Source organism: Penicillium diatomitis (genome assembly GCF_028827545.1).
Source record: "Penicillium diatomitis strain IBT 30728 chromosome Unknown utg000004l_segment0_segment0, whole genome shotgun sequence".
In the NCBI taxonomy this organism is placed as follows: domain Eukaryota; kingdom Fungi; phylum Ascomycota; class Eurotiomycetes; order Eurotiales; family Aspergillaceae; genus Penicillium; species Penicillium diatomitis.
In genome coordinates, this window is record NW_026623176.1 from 4005573 (window position 1) to 4029589 (window position 24017).

The 24017-nt window shown below is 51.3% G+C and overlaps 9 protein-coding genes across 9 annotated transcripts; 3 read left to right on the forward strand and 6 right to left on the reverse strand.

The window, feature by feature from the left end:
* Positions 1-808: 808 nt before the first annotated feature.
* Positions 809-3733, forward strand: N7539_004511 (alpha/beta fold hydrolase; the record flags this gene model as incomplete). The annotated part of the gene is made up of 2 exons (XM_056934113.1): positions 809-2684; positions 2757-3733. 2 exons carry the CDS (start codon positions 809-811, stop codon positions 3731-3733), a joined length of 2853 nt encoding a protein of 950 aa, XP_056791654.1.
* A 46-nt stretch (positions 3734-3779) lies between these two features.
* Positions 3780-3996, reverse strand: N7539_004512 (uncharacterized protein; the record flags this gene model as incomplete). The annotated part of the gene is given in 2 exon segments (XM_056934114.1): positions 3780-3976; positions 3987-3996. The coding sequence occupies 2 exon segments, from the start codon at positions 3994-3996 to the stop codon at positions 3780-3782; spliced, it is 207 nt and encodes a 68-aa protein (XP_056791655.1).
* Positions 3997-5366: 1370 nt separating this feature from the next.
* Positions 5367-7943, forward strand: N7539_004513 (60S ribosomal uL6 domain-containing protein; the record flags this gene model as incomplete). Its single annotated transcript, XM_056934115.1, has 6 exons — positions 5367-5441; positions 5621-5996; positions 6068-6354; positions 6666-6834; positions 7283-7764; positions 7893-7943. The coding sequence occupies 6 exons, from the start codon at positions 5367-5369 to the stop codon at positions 7941-7943; spliced, it is 1440 nt and encodes a 479-aa protein (XP_056791656.1).
* An 871-nt stretch (positions 7944-8814) lies between these two features.
* Positions 8815-10981, forward strand: N7539_004514 (triacylglycerol lipase family protein; the record flags this gene model as incomplete). Its single annotated transcript, XM_056934116.1, has 4 exons — positions 8815-8886; positions 9066-9196; positions 9297-10077; positions 10211-10981. 4 exons carry the CDS (start codon positions 8815-8817, stop codon positions 10979-10981), a joined length of 1755 nt encoding a protein of 584 aa, XP_056791657.1.
* A 322-nt stretch (positions 10982-11303) lies between these two features.
* On the reverse strand, positions 11304-11774 carry N7539_004515 (uncharacterized protein; the record flags this gene model as incomplete). The annotated part of the gene is made up of 3 exons (XM_056934117.1): positions 11304-11424; positions 11559-11629; positions 11724-11774. 3 exons carry the CDS (start codon positions 11772-11774, stop codon positions 11304-11306), a joined length of 243 nt encoding a protein of 80 aa, XP_056791658.1.
* Positions 11775-13535: 1761 nt separating this feature from the next.
* Positions 13536-14906, reverse strand: N7539_004516 (putative amino acid permease; the record flags this gene model as incomplete). Its single annotated transcript, XM_056934118.1, has 1 exon — positions 13536-14906. One exon carries the CDS (start codon positions 14904-14906, stop codon positions 13536-13538), a length of 1371 nt encoding a protein of 456 aa, XP_056791659.1.
* A 2981-nt stretch (positions 14907-17887) lies between these two features.
* On the reverse strand, positions 17888-18279 carry N7539_004517 (uncharacterized protein; the record flags this gene model as incomplete). The annotated part of the gene is made up of 2 exons (XM_056934119.1): positions 17888-18134; positions 18266-18279. 2 exons carry the CDS (start codon positions 18277-18279, stop codon positions 17888-17890), a joined length of 261 nt encoding a protein of 86 aa, XP_056791660.1.
* A 1417-nt stretch (positions 18280-19696) lies between these two features.
* Positions 19697-20719, reverse strand: N7539_004518 (uncharacterized protein; the record flags this gene model as incomplete). The annotated part of the gene is made up of 1 exon (XM_056934120.1): positions 19697-20719. The coding sequence occupies one exon, from the start codon at positions 20717-20719 to the stop codon at positions 19697-19699; it is 1023 nt and encodes a 340-aa protein (XP_056791661.1).
* A 711-nt stretch (positions 20720-21430) lies between these two features.
* N7539_004519 (uncharacterized protein) lies at positions 21431-23791 on the reverse strand (the record flags this gene model as incomplete). Its single annotated transcript, XM_056934121.1, has 3 exons — positions 21431-21549; positions 21628-23649; positions 23761-23791. The coding sequence occupies 3 exons, from the start codon at positions 23789-23791 to the stop codon at positions 21431-21433; spliced, it is 2172 nt and encodes a 723-aa protein (XP_056791662.1).
* Positions 23792-24017: the final 226 nt, after the last annotated feature.

A 24017-nucleotide genomic window follows, 5' to 3' on the forward strand; every position in this document is an offset into this window, starting at 1 on the left:
ACTGAGGCAATTGGAGTTAGTGGACTCCATACCTAGTCCATATTCATAGTCCATGGCTCCATGCTGGTGGAGCTTAACACGCGAACGCTAATCTCCCTCCACCGGCCCACCTGCTGTGAATAGCGACGCTGTCCAATGCCGTAACCTTGTCACGATTTGCTTATATCATGTGGAGAAAGGGGACTCCATGGGGCCTTGCTGGGAACTTTCACAAATCACAGGACCGACCTTAATTGCATATCACACGCGGAGGTCGGCCCATCTTTTCGGATTTTTTTGATGCGCCAGCACTTCCATGCTCGTGGCGCCTTGCCTCCGAACGGCGCAGCCTCTTGAATACACCAGCCACTCCTTTGCTGCTCAGGCCTTTTAAATCCAACCCGGAGGAACCGTGAGAAAGGTTCCAATTGTCTCTCCTTGAAACTCTTTTCGCTTGCTGTTCAGCCCGCGGGTCGTTATCAGACCTAATCGCCAACAACGTAAGGGGGGTTTCGTCACGCGCAATTTGAAGCCGACTCGATCTATCGAGTCGCCGCCCCTCCTCTCAGTCACTCATTCTCTGCTCCCAGCTGTCGGAACACTCACAGGTGCAATTGCTGAATTTCAGTCCAATTACTACAGTGCACCCTCACATCTCATTGCAGATCATGCGCGCTGCCGATTGACTCCTTTTGCGCCGTGGTCCTTGATTCTGCTCCCCCCTGCCCGTACCCCCCCCCCCCCCTCTGGCCTTCCCCCGTGTTGGCATCCTGACTCGCGGGCGGGTGCACCAGAGACCCCCGGGAGGAAAACCAGACTATTGAACGCCATGCATCTTGAGGAGCCCTTTCCAACCTTGGCCCAGCAGGCGGATTCGGCTCTACTCAACCGGCGCCGCCGTCACAAGTCCGTCTCGCAGCGGGATCAACCCTCGAATCTTCCATCCGATCCCACGTCCCCGGAAGTCATCTCGTCCCTCATTTCATCGCTCTCGGCGATCTCAGTCCCTTTGAATTCCCATTTTGACAGCATCCCGCGCATTGACTCGGAAGACCCCCCGACCCCCGTTCACCACGAGACCACACCTCTTAAACCAACCCCAACCCGGCCTCCATTGATTAAGAATGGCTCCCGAATGAGCGTGAGCACCTGCGCCACTGCCGAGGACCATTCGCAAGGCCTTTTGCACCCAGATGATGCTGCTTCACCCCCGGTCATTCGAATGGCCAGAGCGCCCCCTTCTCCCAAAGTGCAAAGATCGCCTCGCTCTCCCAGATACAAACCGTTCAAGTCAGGAGAACCCCTGTCGCGACCGCCGTCTCAGGAATCGCATACCTCGGTACGGACCCCGTCAGAAACCGCCGTGTTTGGAACCATCAGCACTGAACCCGCGCCGCTCTCTACTAAGACACCGAGTGTCGCGTCGACAAGTTCGACTGGACGGGCCAAGAGTCTGAAGGATCACCTGGGTCTATTGCGCAAGTCGTCGCGTGAACTGCGCTCTGACCAGGAGACTTCAGCGGATCGCCTGCGTCGGTCGAGTAGCTACACTGACAGTCTGTGGCATAATACGCCCCGACACCGACCCAGTCTGCGATCAATGTATTCCATGGCGAATGTAGCCGAGGAAATGGCACCAATGGAAGTATTGCAGAAAGGGTTGCTTGAGGAGAAGAAGGAGGAGGAGGAGGAGGATATGTCGGCACAACCCCCAACATCCAACACCCCGCCAAACCGAGAATTGCCGTCGAGCCAGACCTCTCCGGACGCGGCTCAACAGCCAGGTGGAATAGGCAGCGGACGAGCGATTCCCACACGAGCCTCGTCCCTTCGTCACCGACACAGTCAGTCGTCGAGCTCGAGGCGGCGTCAATCTGTACGCCACAGTCGATACTCTTCAACGGCTAGCCAAGATGTTGCGCCAGCTGAGAATGGTTTACCGGGGTCGAGAAACGACGCGGCGCAGGTAATACAGAAAATACAAGAGGTCAAAGACCGACACCAGAAGAACACAATTGAAATGGCAGCCGTTGACAGTCTGGCTGGCCGGTCTGGGACGTCGCCGGTGAGACCGTCACGGTCTTCGCGCTCTCGCAGCCACATTGAACAAACCCCCCCTCTCCAACAGCAAACAAGTCCTATCGATGACTTTTCCTCGTTCTTCCACGAGAGCGCGCCATCACCATTAGTAAAGACAGGGAAACCCCGCACTTTGACGGGCAGCCCTGGATTGTCCGCCAAGCCTCCCACTTTTCCACCACATATCCAAGGACAATTGTCTGGCAAACCGGGGTATGAGAAATTGGAACAGAGGCAATCAATGGACCCCGTCTCTCCCAGACCTTCTCATCGTCGTACACCATCGAGTCCGCCAGCCGTCGGCCGCCCATCCCTTCACAATGAACGACCATCTAGTGCAGACTCCATCGATCTGGCCGTTGAGGCCTACACCATCTCACCTAAGCTCACGCAGAGGGTACCTCACCCAACGACGGGGCGGACAATCGCCTTTTCGGAAGTTGGGGATCCCAAGGGTCATGTGGTACTCTGTTGTCTGGGTATGGGACTGACGCGGTATTTGATGGCATTTTACGATGAATTGGCACGGACGCTGAATCTGCGCTTGGTGACATTGGACCGTCCTGGAGTGGGCGAAAGTGGGCAGTATTCTCCAGATGAGCCCAATACCCCACTAAGCTGGCCAGGTAAGCAAACACTTCTATGTGATCTGCATGTCTTTCAATAATCAGGAGGCACCGACCCTTAACCTTTTCTAGATGATGTTGCTATTGTGTGTAATCATTTGCGAGTGACCAAGTTCTCCATTCTCGCTCATTCGGCTGGCGCCATCTACGCCCTCGCGACGGCCTTGCGAATCCCTCAGCATATTCGAGGACGGATCCACCTACTCGCTCCTTGGATCCCTCCGTCTCAGCTATCCACCATCGGGTCTCAAAAGGAGCCCGTGCCGGCTCATGCCGTTCCTTATTCACAGCGCATCCTGCGCGCCCTCCCGACATCTCTTCTCAAAGTCGCCAATACGAGTTTTATGAGCGCCACAAGTGCCAGCATTACCGCAAGTCTACCCAAGTCTACTCGACGAGCGAAGAAAAAGCCTACCAAGGAGATCGCGAAGGAAGATACCTCTACTCCTGCCATCGCAGTTCCCGCGGCCGAGGCCAATGCTTCCCAACTGATCTCACCCACCCTTCTTGAGCCATTCAAGCCGTCCAACGTCGGCTACGAAACGTACCGACATAGCGACGCAAGTCTCGACACTAAGGCAAAATCTGCTGAGGAAGAACTGGAACGACAAAGAGATTATGACACACGACTGACACACAAAATCTGGGCGCTTGCCACTGCCAATGCCAACCCGACCGTAGACCTTCTGGTCTGCCTGGAGCGTCGTCAGACAATCGGGTTCCGGTACGTGGATATCACACGGTCAACCGTTATTCACCACGGTAGCAAAGACACGCGTGTGCCGGTTGAGAATGTCCAGTGGCTGGGCAAGACCATGCGACGTTGCGAGGTGCGGATACTTGAGGGTGAAGCACACGGTCTCATGGCGTCCGCGAAGGTGATGGGAAATGTTCTGACCGAGATCGCGAAGGAGTGGGAGGATTGGACTACCATCGTGCAGGGCCGGCGCCGCGCGACGGCCTCGCAAGCTTCTCGACCGAGCGTATCCTTGCAATACCAGCATTCAAAATCTTCCCTACAAAAGGGCCCCGCGCAGATGAGCCGCTGAGCGTGCCAAACCCTCTCGGCGAGTCTTCGGAGATCTTGCTCGGCTATCATGGAATCTCGTTGTAGAGGTGCTTCGGGTTGACGGCCAGCCACGTCTCAAATGGCAGGACCAGCTGTGCTGTGGCTGCGGCTGTGCCACCAACGGAATTTTGCCCCGTGACAATCGTCATGTTATTATTTCGAATCATCTCTAGGATTGATATGCAATCAGCCGAGCAAGGATATGCGCTTGTAGGATGACGACCTCTAGGGACTCATTCCCATCTGCGGATAGTTATCTTAGGGGTCTTTTGGCTGATATCCATTGTATTGACCACCTTTACCGTCGAGCCGGGTATCTCTAGCTACTCTCGAGCATCGTGAGCAAGTTGCCGATTGGGAGTCGATAATCCGGCTTCAAGGACAAGATTGGGCGAGTCGATCGAGGAACCTGCGAAGGTTGCCCAGCACGAATCAGATTGCTTGACCTAGTTACCGATTGTATTGGGTGGGACTGTTCCCACACAGCTCGTCCTCGATCTCCATATTCAGAGTCATCTTATGTAGAAGATGTCTGAACTCAACAATAGCACGCTTGTGTCCCACGAATGGCATAACTTTGTGAGTATACCGCACTGTGTGTTCAACTGTTGAATGTAAGGCGATAAACCTCGCCTTCCAACAGGCGGGAAATCACGACCGGGGGAACAGCTGTGATCAGCAGATATTGATTGCGTGTCTCATCCTTTAATGGAGCCTGTTGTCGTAGCTTCCAATTATCTCCGTGTGTAGGTCTTGCTCGCTGGTGAACTACCAGGTCTCAGTAGCGTCACCTGGATCGTATTCAGTAGTTGGGGTCTCGACAGACATAAGAGAGGTGAAACGCTCCTCGGGAGAGTGTAAATCCATGATAGAAAGGACAGACTAGTTTAGGAGTTCAGTATGTTATTGTTGATGGAAAGATAACGAGGAGGGCAAAGAGGTAAGAGAGAAGAGAGTGGGATAAGTCTGTGTATACCAGATTATTGTTCAGCCCACTTTTGACACTAAACTCTTTGGTAAGACATCTAACTAATCGTGTCCTGCTGGATTTGCAACATTTTAAGACACCGTTACTCTTACAGAGAGACTTCCGCTCCGTCTGACTGAGCGATAGCTGCGATATAGCCGTAACGTATTAACAGCATGTACGTACTACGTAATGCTTATCTTTCCTTACTAGCGTCAGATGTGGATGGAACAATTAAATGGTGGCACTGTAATGATGAACCCAATGCTGGAAGCTGCAAGTTACTGTACCTTCACAGCGAATACGGCATCTACTCATCATCAGAAATCCCACGGTGTCCGTGTAGCGTATGACAGACAACCTCAAAAGAAACAACACGAGAACCAAGGCTTCAGTGGTGCTGTAGCCCTGGTGTGGCACTCCATCCGAGCGGCCAGCTTACTTAGGTAGCCGCCCCGACTAGGTCGATCTGAACTTCTGTTTTGGCCGAGGCCGACAGAGAAACGCTTAGTTCTCCTGACCAGTCTTCTTCAGTCCAGTCCCGCTATTATTGTTCTCGCTGAAGTGGCACCACGAGCAAGAGATCTCACCTCGACACTAGACCGAAGCTTTGAGAGGATAGTGTTTCGCTGCACAAGTGTTCGCGATGGTCTCGCAACGCCGCGTTCGATTGATCGCCATCGCGGTCGCGGCGATTCTGGTGATGATGTTCTATTACTCGGTATGTGTCCAGTTGTCGTCCACTGTCCACAACGTACAGTTATATGCGCGCAAAGAGCTCTTTCCATCTCTGATGTTATCTCTATCCCGAGCACTACCTCCCGCTTGCAGAAGCCAAGGAGAATGTGGTTTGATCAATTGACATTGAAAGCTAATGACCTGTCTTCCCCCATGTCACAGGGCGAAGCCAGCAAGATCCAAAACCAGAAATTCTACCGGTCCACACTCGCCGCCATGCGAGCCAAGGAAGAAGCGAAACACACAGACTCAAAGGGAGGGACTCATCTTGAGGGCGCACAGAAGCCCGGCGCTGGTGCAAAAGTCATTGTCGACGATGTGGAGAGACCTGCGGTGCCGGCTGCAAAAGCGGCGGATAGCAAGGGCGACGAGGTTGAGGAGATTTCTATTGCGGGTCGGACGAAAATGACGCTCCCCAAGGCGAAGGGTGGACAGGTTGATGGGGGAGAGAAGACGAAGGAGAATGGGGAGGACAAGGAGACGCCAGAGGAACTTGATGCGAAGACCGAGTTGAATGATATTTTGAAGAGAGCGCCAGGTATGCGTTACGATTCTTCTTCCGACTTCCGCGTTGCAGATTCCAGGCTAATTCTAGAGCGCGCTCTACAGTGATCATCTTTTCGAAATCATATTGCCCGCACAGCAAAAGAGCCAAGGATATCCTGCTGAGCCACTACGACATCTCTCCAGCGCCTTTCGTTGTCGAGCTGGATCACCACCCGATCGGTCCGGCGTTGCAACAACTCTTGAGAGAGACCACCGGCCGGGGTACGGTACCCAACGTGATGGTGAATGGGAAGAGTATCGGCGGCGGAGATGACATGGCTGCGTTGGATCAGAGCGACGAACTGGCTTCGAAGCTCCGTCAAATGGGTGGAAAGTGGCTGTCAAGTGCGGTGCGCAAGGCTTCATCATGATCTGCATGCATGTTCAGGTTACGATGTGTGGTCACGTTATTATGTACATTGTATTGATACCTATATTCGATTGACAATCACTTGCGCAAGGCTCGAAAGAAACTAGGCTATGGAGAAAGTCATACCTTTGAACCCGATATCGACGAGGCGATCTGGCACGTGATCCAACAAGTGGGACCGGATCCTTCCGTGCTTGCTGCCTAAGGAAGAAGACATCCTGCATGATCTGTGCTCAGATCACGTGGTGATAATCACCGTCTGATAAGCAACCCTACGCTAATCCACAACAGGCCCTAAGCGACGCACAATCCCGTGACGTTCAATTTCGCTCCACCATCAAGTCCATCCCGAATTTCGACTCTCCCGACAACGACAATTCAACCCCCTCGGCCAATTCCACCCACGCAGTCAAGATGCGGTACATTCACTCCGAGGAACGGCTGCCCATTCCGGACAATGGTGAGCTATCGATTTCCACTTCTTTGTTGGAGGATTTTCGAGTTCTAGGGTCGCGGCGATATGTTGTGTGTGCGATGGGATGGTGGTGAGCGATGGCAGCGCTGCATTCTTGTGGACCGCGGATATAGCACGACCTCTGGCTTTGCACTTTCAAAGCGAAACTTTGACATGCGAATGGACTTGTCAGACTGGAACGCAGCTCACAACGACAATGCGACATGGCTGCCAATCTTTTTCAACAGCAAGAGGTGGACCGGTTACTCTCCTGCAGAGTTGCACATACACACATGCACACACATATCTTCGCGACTCTGGATTCATACTGGGACACAAATTTGCTACGAGCTGCTTGCCGCGAGTCGAAAGCACACAAAATTTTGTTATGAAGCACACAGGAACCAAAAAAAGTCCATATCGGCTGACTGTGATTTTTTTTCTCGCTCTACAGTGAAGGTTCACATTCGTTCGCGGGTTGTGACCGTCGAGGGCCCCCGCGGCAAGCTCGTCAAGGACCTGTCCCACATCGCCGTCACCTTCGGCCTTCCCGAGAAGAATGTTATCTCGATCGAGCTGCACCACGGTGCTCGCAAGGGTGTCGCTACCCTCCGCACCGTCCGCACCATCATCAACAACCTGATCATCGGTGTTACCCGTGGCTTCCTCTACAAGATGCGTTACGTCTACGCCCATTTCCCCATCAACGTCAACCTCGAGAAGAACCCCGAGACCGGCGGTACCGATGTCGAGATCCGTAACTTCCTGGGTGAGAAGTATGTCCGCCGCGTTCACGCCCGCCCCGGTGTTGATATCATCACCTCCGCCAACGTCAAGGATGAGCTCCAGCTCTCCGGTAACTCCCTGGAGGATGTCTCCCAGAGCGCCGCCGATATCCAACAGATCTGCCGTGTCCGCAACAAGGATATCCGTAAGGTACGTATTGCGAAGAAAGCAATTCAAATTGGGAGTGCAATCGTTTTTGCCACAGATAACTCTCCTTGCAAGCCGCATTCCCTTCGTCTTGTCATTTAATTACCTACTAACTTTCTCCTCTTCTACAGTTCTTGGATGGTCTGTACGTTTCTGAGCGGACCAACATCATTGAGGAGTAAATGACATCTCTTTGAATTGGGTTCGGGTGTCCGGGAGAAGCTTTCTTTTTTAATTTCGCCTACTTGCATATTAGGGAAGCAAAGCGAAATGACAAAAATCAAACGATCTTGCAAAATTCACAATTTCTCTTTTTCAGAAAGTTCTCTTCCAAAACTTTTCGCGTTTCCCATTTTGTAACGAGAACATGTAATGAATGAGTACCTTCTTGGTCACAAGCAAAACAGAGCAACACGGTTTCCGTGATGTTGCTCGTCCACTACTATGCGATTCTTCTCTGACTCGACGGTAACCACTCGTCCCTTGTTCGACGGTGAGAACAATGACAGGTCGTTAGTGCCGCGTGGGAAGAAAAGCTCACTGTTGATTCTCGGGTGTCAAGGTCGAAGGATATACTATGAGTATGACTATGGAGTAAACCCATTCAATCTCTGCTATCACATCTAGAAATCGGCATATGCAGTGGCACTACTTAGTCTTGCACCTCACCAATCTACGAGTCACTGACTGCCCGCGGATCCGGGACTCGGGGACTCGGGCGTCTTCAATCAAAGCGTCGGACTCGGCATAGTCTCGGGAATGTCACATCGTTACGAGACACGTACCCTCCACCATGCCCATTCAAAGCAAACATTCACAAAAATATCGTCTATCATGTCCATAGGTTCAAAGGGCAAAAGCAAATAAAAACATTTTCCGCATGGGACCCATCCTGCATGGGGCGTCGCCCTCGATCCCCAAGCCAACCCGTGACGACGTAATCGCATTCGCATGTGAAAGTGCCCGCTGCACGGGACCATTGCGACAACAGCCCCCTTCCCTCTCTAAACTCCGACCTGAATATTTTCGCATTGCCGCGCAATAGCATCCCAGATGTTCGGTCTGTGGGCTGTCATCTCAGGGGTCTTTGGTTTGATTTTGGACGTTGTTCAGTTCTGGAACCACGTAAGTTGTTTACCTGGTAGAAGGCAGAGCTGAATTGGTGTGAGGTCCGTCGAGCGCGGCGTGGGGATGAATCGGTCCTGTTACGGCGATTCTGCGAAGAATTTTCGTCGTGTTCAAGGAGGGTAGCGTTATGCTGGATAAGATGCCCGGCAGAGAAGCTAATCTTGGAAAATGATCAGAAAGTCTTCTCGTGGTGGCGATCCAAGTCTCCGAAGAAACGACTCGTTCATGCACTAGCTACGGCGCAGTCCTACGAGCAATGGGAGGAAGCTGCATTTGAGCTGGATGAGCTGCTAAGCAAGGATATGTGGTGAGAAGAAAAAAGGGAAAAAAAATCCTCAGAAGGCACGAGGAGAAGATGGGAAACCGAGCAAAGCTAATCTCGATCATTCGTCGGAATTTCATCACAGGCGTCAAAATCCAGCAAGTCGTCATTACGACTATCGACTCATCCTCGGACGTCTGGAGGCATTGATGAATGCCCGCGAGTCCGAGGATATTCTCACTCTTGTGAACCTGCTTCGATCCGGTCTCGTGCGGAATCTGGGCAACATTACATCCACCAAGCTCTTCACGCATGCGTACGCGGGAACGAAACTTCTCATCGACGACTACATTACTCAGGTGGCCTTGTCGATCCAATATGTAGCCTCACTCCAGCCATTGCCGATGCAAACGAGTGGATTTACATCGCAAGCGAAATTGGAGCTTCTACACGATACTCGACAAGCGTTTGGACGCACGACACTGTTACTCCAGGGCGGCTCGGCCTTCGGGGTATGTCATCTTGGGGTGGTCAAGGCTTTGCACTTGCAGGGTTTACTACCTCGGATCATCACGGGGACGGCGACAGGGGCGATGATTGCAGCGCTGGTGGGAATTCGGACCGAGAGTGAATTGCTGGCCATGGTCGATGGCAATACTGTCGATTTGTCGGCTTTTGATGAGCGGCGGAAAAAGCACGCACGGGAGAGTTGGGTGTGGACAGGAGTGAGGAGAATGACGCGGTTGCTCTTGAAGGGTCATTTGTATGATATGGATCTGTTGGAGGAATGTGTGCGGGCGAATGTGGGTGATTTGACGTTTGAAGAGGCGTATGCCAGGTCAAAACGCATCTTGAACATTACCATTGCGACGGCTGGGAAGACGGGGACGCCAAATCTGTTGAATTATTTGACAGCACCGAATGTGGTAGGTCACCAACCGCCTACACACTCTCTCTCTCTCTCTCTCTCTCTGTCTCTCCCCCCAAGAGTCGGGGAGTTCCAGCATTGGAGAAGAAACCATCGTCCATTGGGATTTGGCTAATGCTACAAGTGCTCAGCTGATCTGGTCTGCGGCCGCCGCATCCAATGCCTCGGCAGTGTCATCCATGTCCACCGGGACACCAGTCACCATCTACTGCAAAGACGAAACTGGCTCTATTGTCCCCTGGCCACACACCCAAGACGCCACCTTTCACCCCTGGAACCAAGTGCATTATCATGACAGCGAATCCCCCCTCACACGAATTGCCGAACTCTTCAACGTCAACCACTTTATCGTCTCTCAAGCACGGCCCTTCCTAGTCCCCTTCCTGCGCTCCGACCTCAACCTCCTCGACCGCCGCCAAACGGGCTGGAGCAACATCACCCGCTCACTCACACGGCTTGCCCTCGCCGAACTACGCCACCGACTCCGTCAACTGGATTATCTCGGCTTCCTACCGGGCTCTTGCAGCCGTCTTCTCATTGGGGAAACCATTCCGGGCCCCAACTTGACCCTTGTCCCGGACCTGTCGGTTAGAGACTTTCTCAGGATCTTCCAGCAGCCCACTCGGGCAAGAGTCAGTGAGTGGATTTTGAAAGGCGAACGGGGCGTCTGGCCCGCAATTAGCGCCTTGAAGGTGCGTGAGGCGATTGAAATTGAACTGGATAGAGGGTATCAGCTTGTTCGTCGACGACGGCCGAGTGATGTCTCGGTGAATGCGCATACGAATACGCGATCGTTCCCTGGGAAGGCAAGTGGAAGCGAGGAGATGATGCGTCAGAGACGTCGGGGGAGTGGGAATGAGAATGAGCCTGAGCATGAGCGTGAGAACGGGGCGGGTGGTTGATCTACTAAGTTACAGAGATACGGCAAATGAAGACAGAGTATGATCATGAAGAACTGCAAAGCTGTTCTTCTGTACGCGCATGGTTTTACCTCTACCCGGAAAGAACAAGAATACCCATTACGAAGCACCATCAAAGGCAAATCCTCGATTCAACTCAAGAGCCCAATTCCAGACCCAAACGCAAACGCAAGTGCAACTGGCAAAGACGCAAACCATCCACAACATCATCCGCTACCTCAATCTCGCCCACCCAAGCCACCACCTCCAGACATTAAGCCCCCATCCCTCCCTTTCCATTCCTCACTCCGGAATGCCCAAATCCTCACTTCTTGCCGGAGCCCGAGCCGGAGCTCTTTCCCGAAGGAGCAGTGTAGGTCGAGCTACCACTTCCACTATTGTAGTAGGTGCTCCCATTGGGGTTGGAATAGTAGTAGGATCCATTGCTGTCAGAGATAGCAATTCAGCCTATGTAGCTTATATTGCCTGGTCGTGCACACCGCGGACAGGCTTGAAGGGCAGTGCAGCGGTGCAGGATGTGGCTGTTTCATGACGGGGGACAAGGGGGACGGGGACTTACGTGTTGGAATAGTGGTAGCTGTTGGAGTTGGACCCGCTGGAGCCGTAGTCTCGGGAACAGTAGTGGTTGCCCTGGTCGTGGGGATAGAGGGGGTGTTTAGCTCGATCGTGCTTCGTGGAACGGTGGAGGATGTGGTTTTTCTTTTGTGAAGCGAGATTTACTTACCTGGCTATTAGTGCCGGAGCTAGTAATGTTGTAACCCTTTCCCTGAGGCATGCTGAGTGATGGGTGATGGGTGATGGATGATGATATTTGATTAAATTCAGCGATGGAAAATTGATGAAGAGAGAAAGCAAGTTGAGTAGGAAGATGCCAGGTCAGAAGGTTAAAGTAGTCTCAGAGGGAACGGTCTTATCGTAGTGCGGGGGGGGCATCTCGTGTCTTTGATACTTGTTTGGCGGGGTCAGGTGTCCCTATCTGGTGTTTGTTGATTACTGGAAGTTATCAGTACTGTGAATTCTAGGCTTCGACTTCCCATCTACATGTGATCCTCGCAAATATAGAGCCCTTGACTTTTCAGCTTCGCCGTAAGCCCGGGTTATGACGTGTACATCGACCACTTGTAGACACCGAATTCGCATTATCTGCATCTGCATCTGGGTCTGGATCTGGATCTGGATCGATGTCGGGATCTAGCAGAAGGCTAAATCCAATTGCATCAGCTTAGCACCTGACTCGTCAAGTTTTTGCTTTTGCTTTTTTTTGTTGCTTGTTCAGCACTGAGTACCGAGTAGCTCAGTCAAGGACTTCCAAGTATGCACCTCCCCCCTATGCGCTTCTGCGACCTGCGTCATGTGTTTGTATCAGGAGATCACTAGATCTGGGCCCACTAATAGATCCGTGTGTCTACTTGTCAACTGTAAACGTAAGTAGATGTTACACATGCAAGTAAGTTCGAAGGGACGGGTAAAGATGCTGGGCGTAGACGGCGCTTCCGGGGGTACGCCAGTCCGCCATAGTGCAGTAGAAAAGGTACAGCAGCTCCTGCAGAATGGGGGCTATGATAGTTCTCCTGCATGAATCACCGGAGGGTTTTTTTTTTTTTTTTTTTGGTAAACTACTGACCTTAGCAGGGGACTAGTTCTACGAAATACAACGTAGTCTAATATTTGACGAGATGAGTACGTTTCCGTTTAAAGCGAAACCCCAGTCTCGGCCTTAAATTACGCAAGGTACAATCGAATCTCCTGGATCCTTCTCTTCTGTAGCAGGTAAGTGGCGGATGGAACTTGAGTTTCATAGTAGCGTTAGAGTAGAGTATACAAAGTGCTTGTGGATTGAATTCCTGGGAGACCTGCTCATTAGGGTTAGATTCCAGAGATCCGGATAACCGAGTTCGAGTGAGAACAGAAGAGTCAACGAAAAGGCAAGGAGAACAATGCAAAGAACTGGGTTTAAATCCGTAGCGAATAGCTACCTATTAGAGAATCTCTGTCTGAGGCGAAAAAAAAGGTGGTTTCCCTGGTTCTGCGGGCTTGAGGAATTCGCATATAGCGTGGACAATGCATTACGGAACATGGTCATAGCGCTAGTGCATGCATTAGCTTTTTTGCGCAACATCTGCGACTTGGAGACATTTGTATGTAGGTTGTTCCTCATGTACTGCTGAAATGGAACAGATCATGTCTTTTGTTGTCGACAGAGTCATAGAGCGTCTGTTTCTGGCGAGCCCTTGTAGTCTGTGGTTCAGATTGTTAGTATATCCGATTCTCATGTTCCCATATTGTTCAGCTCCTCGGGGAACTGATCGAATCCTGGAAAATGTCCCCGTATAGATAGCGCCCGGGGTACGAGCGAGAAATAGAGGTGGGCCAGGGTAGCAAAAGACTCACGCTTCCTAGCATAGACAGCATACCAAACCGCCGATATCACCATAAACCCCACGAATACCACCGAGGCATAATTCATCGACGACGCTGTCACTGGCAAATACTAAATAGTACCAACTCGAACACGATTTACGCCAACGCAATCACATTAACCGCCGTCCCCAAAATCGGCCCACAGTTCCACGGCGCCTTGGAGACTTCCTTCCGTCCATGACACAAGCTCAATGTGATCGGCACGGCATAGGCCACGGCCAGTGCAATAACGCCTACTGAGGCAAATGCGGTGAATGCGCTCGTGGAGCCGAGATTGATCAGGCCCAGGAGCAGTTGGATGATAGTGGTGAGGAGGAGGGACCAGACAGGGACATCGAGGCCAGGGTGAACACGGGACCACAGGGATGAGAGTGGAATGGCGTCGTCGCGGGCTGCGGCCCAGGTTGCGCGACTGGCGGCGACGGTGATGCTGATGCTGCAGAAGAGGGGTGATGATGAGGACAAGGAAAACGAGGGCGAAACCGCCGCCCGGGGAGCCCATCACGTGCTGGAAGATGTAAGGGAGGGCTTGGCCGCCGGGACTGTTGATAATGTCTTCGAGGGGAGGTAGGGTCACGGTGATTGGGATGATGAAGAGTAGACCGGCAATGGCGCCGACGGGGATAGCAAGTGAGATGGCTCGGGGGACCTGGACCGTCGGATGAGCGACCTCTTCGGCCATGGAAGAGACCATGCCCATGGCGGAAAACACGTATGCTGCAGGGAGAAGGCCGATGAAAAAGGTAAAACTGCCCCAGCCAGCGAACGATTTATCGTAGTGGGAGAGCGCGTAGGCGGCGGAGTGCCGGCCGGTCTCTGCTTTTACAGAGACGGCAATGAGGACGACGATGATGGTCAGAGCCGTCCAGGTGGCACAGGCAATGTCCACTTGAGGGAGATATCGATTGGCAAAGGTGCAGATTGTGAGACTGCCCAGACAGATAGCGTAAAAGATCAATAAGAGTTGCCATGCGTTTGCGCTCCAGTCGGGATGGTACATGGAGACGGTAGCAGACAATAGAGATGCAAAGCCAAAGTTGACCGATAGAGTGATGGTCCAATTCCCGATGAGCCAGATCCAAGCATTGATAAACGATACGGTCACTTTGTTGCTACGCGCAATTTGGAATGACCAGTAGTAAAGTCCCGCCGACGTGGGATACCGTGAAGCCAGTTCTGCGAGCGACATGGCGATACTCTGATCAAGAACACACACGACGATCCATCCGACAAAGATGGAGAGAGGTCCGCTGCCGTAGATGGCACTGATGAGCGCGCTGCCTTCTCCATAAGGAATGGCGGCGATGGCGAGGGATTGAAAGAGTAGTGTGAGAAGTGATCGGTTGCGTTTGAGTTGTTGCTCGTATCCCAGGTGGTGTAGCTCGTCGAGTTCGCCAGTGATCGCTTCTGTGCCGGCTTGATGCTCGTCTGCCTCGGTATTGTGGGCGGTGTTGCCACTTTTCTCTTTTGCTATCTCAACTTCCATATTGAGGCAATTCGCGATTTCTCTTAGACGAAGAGGATAAACTATAAGAAATCCTCGTGAACTAGGGAGATGGCCCTCGAAAGCACCCCCTTTGTTTTGACACTGGCGACTCCTCCTTGTTGAGTATTTGAGCCTCTTGGGCCAGTGCAACAATTCCGAGACACTGATCGCGAGGGTCTTCGAAGAAAGACCTGGAGGTCGGGATAGCCACGTTCACCAGTAGCAGCGTCTGCTAGCGACTGCGAGAGAAGGCAAGTCTGTCGAGGAAGTAACACGACCCTGCATACCAGCATATGCAGCATCAGCCCCTATCGCCATCTGTATGCGGGGAGCTACACATGCACTGCAGCGTTCGACAATCGGGAACAAGGGTCCGTGAGGTTCCAATTCACCTCACATGGATAGCCTTTTTCGAGCAAATCCGCCATTACCAAGATATAAGATCCCGAGTGCGAGAAAAAGGGAGTTCTGCAGATAGAAAGCAGGCCTCGGTGTTGGCTTTGACCTGCGATTTGGAATGCCGATTGGTTGAGATATAGGTGGCTCACGCTGAAGATTTTAGTCTTTTTGGATGAAAGAGGGAGAGGAGTGTAGAAAGACTCGTTAGAGGAACGAAATTCTTGGAACGATAAGAAATCACCCCGTTGCTTTACTTGCTTGTCGTGGGTTCATTCGTAGAAGGAGGACATTGCGTCGGATTGCATTTGGCAGTTATATGCGGATGCCTTGGCTTCGCTCGGATCGCATTGCCGCTATGAGTTAGAAGAGATGGGGTACGGTGTCTCTCCCCTTCAAGACCAGTTCGAGTGCGTTGCTAAATGGAAGGGGCAATGTGTCAGGGTCGGCGAGAGAGGGAAGAACTGAATGGACAGCGCGGGGAAATGAACAGAGAAACTATAACTACTCAACTCTAATGGACTGGCTCGAGTGACGACAATTCTAGACACTGTATTGCCCTCTGCGCAGCACACCGAAAACGAATGACAATGAATGGTATAAGCTAGGAATCAGGGTCACCGACCCAAGTATTGTAGACTGAAGACTGTAAATTGTAGAGTGTAAGTGTATCGTGCAGTTATGCAGTGTGCACGACCTTGTCAAGTCATCCAAGTATTCCCGAAGTAGAATGGAGAGTTTCCGATTCCTCGCGCCATTCAACACATATATACCGGAGAATATATATGTCAACTCTGGGCGTTCTCCTTCCATTCTAGTGCTCACCCTCTTGCCGCTTTTGCTCACTGAGCAGGATTGAGCACGCCCCTGAGTAGCCTGACCTGGTCAGGGAATCACTAGGGACACCACAGGTTTTTAGTAACTAACCACACCACAACTGGTTAGTTAACTAGTTACGTGATTCCCATCTAACTAGTTGAGTTAACTAACTAGTTAGTTCATATCAGTTGTTATGTAATCTCACCACAACCACACAACCTCGCAATTGACTTGATAGCTTGATCAATTTTCATATGATTAAGATGTCTCAAGTGTGCATGCAGATACGGCTGAATTTACTTTAATTTACATGACCTGATGTATGTCCAATTTCCGCGCAGTTTGAGCATTTGGACGGCGCCGTTTTCTTGCCTGGTGCAGTTGTACCTGGAGTCCCCTTCTCAACACCTAATTCATCTGAATCTCCACCCTTCTTGTACGATCGTTTTGCCTTCGGTATGGGCAGTCGAGGTTCGAGTAGTGGCTGGTACTCAGATTGATCGTCTAATGCTATATTTTGCCTCCAAAAGGGATGAATTTCCGTTAGTGGAAGAGGCTGCTTTTCCTCCAGTAACCGTGCAATTCGGTGGGCACATGGAAGGCTCATTGTCCTAGTGAAGCGGCTTCTTTCCGCGGGGGAATCGGTGATGCGACTTGATCTATCACACAGGCTCGTACTCCCCCCTTCTTTTATCCCCCCCTTCTTTTATATCTCTTGTGCCGATCGTTCAGCTGATGAGCTGTCCTCGCATGTAATCCCAAATCATCGATAACGCTTGGTGAGGGCCTAGAGTTTCCTTGGGAAGGCTACATGTGAAACCACAATGTGCTTCGGGATGCATTCTTGGAGGGTTCCTCAAGAAGCAGTCTTGCCACAATCTGACTTGGTACCTTCTTCCCTACCTGACTGGCAGGCCTTCTACCCTGTAAAGTAGATACTTTAGCAATATAGGTACCTATACACACCGAAGTTTGTCCGCCACAAAGGCACGTTGTCTTTGAGTCACCCTGACTGATCACTGGTCCTGATCGTGTAAAACTGCCGTTTTACAAAGTTCCTTCTTGCTCCTAGAAGCTTATCGTGCTGCATGTTCAGCTCCTGGGAACTCATCAGTTGGGGACCCGATTGGCTGCACGTGACTCCTGCATGTGTTGTCGATCTTGAAGGTTTGGTTGGCTGTCGTCATCCCCCGCAGGTTGCTGACGGCTTGTCCCGTAACAATAATGCTATTATTGCTTATTCTTAATAGAGATAAGCATTTAAACAAATGCTCCCTACACCGACACCCTTAGAGATTGACCTAACATACTAGATAAGGCGAAATATTTAACCCAGTAAGATGAGTGTAATACTAACCTATTTATCTTCGTCTCATCGTAATTCAATCGAAGTTTCAATTAACACTAACAATCTGACCGCTCAAATAGTGTTTAACTACTTATATGTTACGGCACGTGCCCGGGCCCACATAACCAGACTAGCCAAGAAGACCACATGCTAGAACGCTATGTTCTAGAGTGGCATGCCCGGGACCAATATAAGTAGCGCACAACGTTAGCGGGTAGGTAGACGAAGTCTGAACCCCAAAATTAAATATATTGATAGTACTCCATGAAAGTAGCAGATGGTAAGTAGGCTGTAACAAACGACCGTAAGTGAGGCCGATCTAGGCTGTCGATTTGCTAGTAATTTGTCACGGAATTTGTCACGGAATTCTTAAATAACAACAACAACCCCACCCCAAAAACCACTGTATAGGTATCTGTTAAAAAGCAAGCTTGGTATTCAACTCCCATGGCGATAGCGATAATATTAAGGCCTCCGGAAAGGCATAGTCGCAGCACGCAGTAAGATCCTTAGCCGTGAATGTGATATTCCATTCATTCGTGTTAGGAGCGGGCGGGCGGCGTATGATAGATTCGAACTCTAGCTCTAGCGGAGCATTCTCAACATTTCTAGAGGCCGCGATTATCTCTTTAGCTCTAAGTGAGGTCGTAGTATTGTTGGTGAGTCTGTTTGAGATGGCGTAGGATTAGATAGCAGAGTTCGCTCGGTCTCCGCCTCTAGTCCATGTGACGGTTGAGGAGGCGTTGCTGCGGGACTTAGCGATGAGAGGTTTGATAGAAGATGGAGGAAGTTTGACATAGAAACAAACATGGTAAACCGTGGGCAACATTTCAGCAGAATCCCCCACGGCTCTGGTCTCTCCTCTTTTCTGTCTGTAGCTTTGATACTTTCGTCCTTGGTACCGAGTCGATCTCTTTTCGAATGACCTATAACAGTCCACGCGTGATTCTAGGAATAGAAGGTCCGAGACTGTAGGGTTTCAAGATGACTCTAGGCTCGGGGGATCTCTTGACGTACAAGAGTATAACTACGTTGGCTTGGTAGTCGGAATTTGTGAACCACCAATATACGTCAGTTTGTAGTTGTGCTTCTGATTCGGGAAGACCTGTTTAAATAACGACCGACGGCTACCTTTTAATAGCACTACGACCCCTTGCCGGAGTTAGATGTTGAAGACATGGGTATTGCGGAGCTGGATTTCTTCTGCAGAAGACTTGGGGGCATGGGTGTTGCGGAGTTGGATTTCTTCTGCGGAAGAAAACCGACCGGGCGGACTTGGATTTCTTCTGCAGAAGGGAGACGCAGCACCACGCCAGTACCCCGTACACCACCCCAAAACCTAGGACCTCTCTGTAGCTTCCTCTTCTTCTTTTTCCTCTCCAGCTCCTGAGATTCTCGATACCACGCAGTCAAGTTGAATAAATAGTTTATAAGTCCTTCTGAAACTTTTCCTAAACTGGCGTATAATACATACGACAAAGAAGCCGACGAGTCTCTAATGTTGTACGGCAGTTTAAGAAAAGTTTTAGAAGGACTCAGAAACTATTCATTCAACTTGACTGCGTGGTATCGAGAATCTCAAGAGCTGGAGAGGAGAAAGAAGAAGAAGAAGAAGAAGAAGAAGAAGAAGAAGAAGAAGAAGAAGAAGAAGAAGAAGAAGAAGAAGAAGAAGAAGAAGAAGAAGAAGAAGAAGAAGAAGAAGAAGAAGAAGAAGAAGAAGAAGCTACAGTGGTATCCTAAGTTTTGAGGTGGTGCTGGCGTGGTGCTGCGTCTCCCTTCTGATACGGTTTTCTTCCGCAGAAGAAATCCAACTCCGCAACACCCATGCCCCCAAGTCTTCTTCAGAAGAAATCCAAGTCCCCAATACTCATGTTCTCAACAGATACTGTTGATGGGACAGAGACAGTATATTGGCTGAATAGGGCTGTGTGAGGAAGGGGGCAGGAAGCAGAACTGGAATCGATAAAGAGTACAAAATAGAAACGTTACTGTACAACAGGAGCACTTTCATATAACGTCAGTCTAGGGCAGGCGGTAAGCAGCAGTAGGTGTGCTGACTTTCTGTCGCATAGAATACTTTGTGGATAACTGTTAAAACGGAAGAAAGAATTCAGTTTTCTCATAATACATATAGTGATGATACTCAGGTTTCCACAAAGACAGGGCAGCAGCACACAGCAAGGTCCTCGGTGGAGTAATCCTAGTATTCCTTAAGGATATGACATGCTCAAGGTATTGGAAACGCGTAGCGACAACACAGGGCAAGATCCTCAGCTGTGAATATAATATTTCCTTCACTTGTGTTAGGGGCTGGTGGGCGGCGCATCAAAGATTCGAATTCTAGCTCCAGTGGAGCATTCTCAACATTGCCGAAGGTGACGATGATCTCTTTGGCCACTAAGTGAGGTCGTAACACTGTCGGGGAGACTGTTTGAACTATTTGAGATAAGGCAAGATCAGAGAGCAGGGTACGCCCGACCTCTGCCTGTAGTCCACGGGTGACTCTAGGGTTGGCGGATCTGAGGTTGTAGAGTTTCAAGATAACTCTACGCTCGGGGGATCTTTGGATATGAAAGAGTATAACCATGTTGACTTTGTAGTCGGAATTTGAGAACCACCAATATGCGTCGGCTCGTAGTTGTGCTTCTGACTCAGAGAGACCAGTTTCAAGAACGAGCGAAGGCCAGTCGTCATCGTCAGGAGGATTCCCTGACGGAGTGAGAGACTGGTCGGCTTCTTTATCGCATGATTTTCCGTGGTACCGGGAGGCCGCGTTCATTGTATAGTCTCTTGGACGAATTCCCATTTCGAATAATTTCAGGATAAGTTCGTTTAAAAATGACTGCGTTACGCGCTCATGAGCTTTTGAGGGTATTATTCGAATAAGCGCTTGCTGATACCGTGTATCGAGGGTTAATCTGTAGGAAACCTCAAGAGGATTTCGATCTCGATCTCGACCTAAGAGCTCCTGTAGAGGCTGGGATAGATTTGACACGATAATAAACTGGTTCGAGTAAGATATATCGGAGTTGATTTGACGATAGATATCGTCCGCAGCCTGTCGAATAACAGAAATGGAGGGGTTAGATAACACCATAGCACCCGGAATTTCGAATGGCAGGTGCGAATCACAGTCCCTCGCTACCTCGTCCGGTGAGAGTGACTCGGGACTACCGATAGTCTTCGCCGACTCGGCGTCCTTTGTATCCAAGGAGGAGGATAATACTGTTGATGGGGATAGAGGTAGCATGTTGGCCGAATAGGGATATGCGAGGAAGGGGGAGGAGGCAGAACTAGAGAAGTAAGATAGCTATTGATGAAGGATGGAGCGGAAGTACTACACAGTAGAAACGTTCGCGATAGGAGTACTTCTATGTGACGTCAGTCTAGGGCAGGCGGTCAGATGCGATAGGTGGGTAGAAAGGTGCTGACCTGCCGTCGCGTGAAATACTTAACTGAAATACTTAACTAGTTGTGACAGTGATCACTGAGTTTGAGCCCGTGCTGACATTCACTCAGTGAGCCTGAGGCTGATCCCCCCATAAAAGCGGCGGCAGCCCAGACAGGAAAGCCCCACCCGGCGGACATTATCCTGTGTATATAGGCACATATTCGGACAAATCCACGAAAACGAATACGAAACTCATTCCAGCAGACATCTGCTTGTAAAAGACATTAAAAATAATCTTCGGGGGCAGTCCGGTCTATAGTGGAGAGTATTTGCATAAAGAAATACTTGTCAGGGAAAAAGACGCGGTGCTCGTCCTCGCAGAAGCGACCAGGCAAAGAAGACGAAAGTTAGCAGAAGAGAATCAAACATAGTGGGGAATCAGGTCACAAAAGCAGGGCGAGGACAACAAGATCATTCGACGAGTAATTGAAAAGGACGAATAAACAATAATTGAGAAGGGGAGAGGCTTCAAGAAGCACTTGTCCAAAAGGTCGTCGTGTGCAGTTCAATTTAACGTGCTGTCGATGGCCGTCCGGGTTGCTCTTCGCGCGAGTTGTGACGAGACACGCGAGAGTAGACACTCATCCCGGAAGATGCCTGTGGGCCTTCGGTAGCGAACAGCGGGGGAACTGAAGGGAAGAACACATGTTAGCTCTGAAACACCGACTCGTTGCTGAGAACAATGCCTCCGCGTGGGAATCACTTACTGCTGAATCCATATCCCTCGGTTGTGCCCTTAAGATCATGGGGGTCAATCTCCACACGAATCGACACATCCAGACCACCATACATGCCACTATTCACACTGATGCCATCGGCCGCACTATGAGTCGAACCCGCGTCCACTTCACCCCGATGCAGAGGTGCGTGGCCATCTTTGGGCAATTGGTCCAGTTTGGCACTGACAGGCTCTGCGACATGACCATTTGACGCCGGTGCAACCACCTCGGTCAAGATGGCAAAATTGCGCGACGGCATGGTCACATTGTTCCACGTCGCGCTCTTCTCCACGCCACCCGGCTGCTTGTCAAAGATGGGCATCAGGGTCTCGTCGCAGCTGTGGTCCAGATGATGGATCTTGTTTCGACGGGCGAGGAGATTGGCAACCGCCTTCGGGGGTGGCTTGTTGGTGATGGCCGAGCTGACCACATTCACAATGAAGCGGTGGTCATTCTCGCCGGCAAGGTTGAGCTTAGGGTGAGAGTAGAAACGACCGACGGCGGCGAGATGCACGTCGCCACCGAGGATGGTCACTCGGATGGAGTTGGCGCGAGCGAGCTCCTGCAATCGCTGGATGAGGATTTTGCGTTCCCGCTTGTGCTGTCGGGCCGTGTAGTGGTCGTCCAGATCGTCCAGCAGATCGACCTGGCCGTCGAATTCGTTGAAGAGACCACCGGCCACGCCGAATCGCTTGTTCAGAAGCCGAATGGGCGCGATAAAGGGCGACGAGAGAATGTTCTCCAGCCAGGCCAGTCGAGGGTAGGCAATCGGCACGCCGAGCAATACCACCAGATGCTTGATATCACCATTCGCGGCGTTGATCTCTTGCTGCAGGCGCTGAAAGATCAGTTCATAGGTGTCCGGGTAGTTGATCTGATGGCGCGTGCGCTCCGTGCGAGCATCCACTCCGATAAACGCAATACGCTTACCGAACCGCATGTACAGGTTTCGACTTCTCTCCTCGACATATGGACCGGGACGCTTCCCAATGATCCAACTGTCGTCGACTGGCTGATTCTCCAAGACAAACGTGTTCTCCAGCTGACGGGGATCGACACCAGCCGTACCGTTGACTGCTTGCATTGTCGCCGGGGCATCGGTGGTGAAGGTCGACTTGGGCGGCGCAATATGGTGCTGGAAGAGACAGTAGTATTTGAACGCCACACCACCGATGCCGCGAAACACCGCGCACTTCATGAAATGATCGGTGTATGAGCCAAAGCCGTCAATGATGTCATGGTCGTCCCAGATATTGACCTGGGGAATGCGGCCATTCGCCGCGCGGAAGGGATCCGTATTATACCAGCGCACGTAGTTGGCGTAATAGTACTCATCGCAGTCCGCGCGCATTTGATTGTTAAAGTCGTGATTCCGGCGCTTGTGTGGATTTCCAATGGCCGTCCACGGCTTCAATGGTCCATCCACCCGGATTCCATCGTTGTAGAGCTGATCACCACCACCCACCATCACATGGAAGGGCTTTTGCTCATGGACGCGCAGCACATCCTTCCACAGTGTCGGGCCAACCCAGGCGTCCATGTCGGTGCCCACGGAGAAGCCGTTGCAAGAGTGAAACATCATCCGCATGGATTGATTCTCGGCAGGGACGACGAAATCCCATGGCTGCTGCACGGGGGCTCCCGACTCCTCAATCAGACCCGGGACGAAATATTCCCAACGCGCTTCGTACGTCTCGACGGGAACCGCCAGCGAGAATCGCCAAAAGGTCTTCTGGAGGTCTTCGTACAGCTTCAAGCCCTGCACGGTCTGCTCTGTGGGTGACCGAGGCTGTTCCTGACCCATGACGGGGCCCGACTGGCGCAAGTGGAGCTGCGGCTGAAGATGTTGACCGGGCTTTGTCACGATCAAGACACTCCCGTGCCACACCGCAGTCGGACTAGGATGGCCAAAGTGCATGTTTTTGAAATTGATCAAGGGACCGGAGATCAAGCCGATATGATCGCTCGCCGGCGCGGCGTCGTGACCATTGGTCATCATTGTCCCTGTATCTGTCGCGGCAGTCGCAGTCTGTTAGTCTGGGGGATCATGGTGGCTGTGAAAGTCCAGCTCTGGGCCTCTCGAGATCGCAGCTGAGTCGGCTCGGCTTGAGACCAACGTACCGTTGACAGGGACTGCAGCAGCGTTCGCCATGATGCAAAGCGCTCAGAGGTGGCGACGAGAACAGTCCACCAGGAGCTGTCGGAAGAGCTCAGGTAGGTTTTATAGACTGGCTGTGTCCAGTCGTAGATCAACCACGGTGCGCCCTCCTTGGTTGTTGAAGGGAAAGTGATTTGAAAGGCAAGTGGCGCGCGATGACCAGCTATGGGGACTAGGAGAGTTGACGGTAGGGCTGGAGCCGAGAACGCAAAAAGAGTAG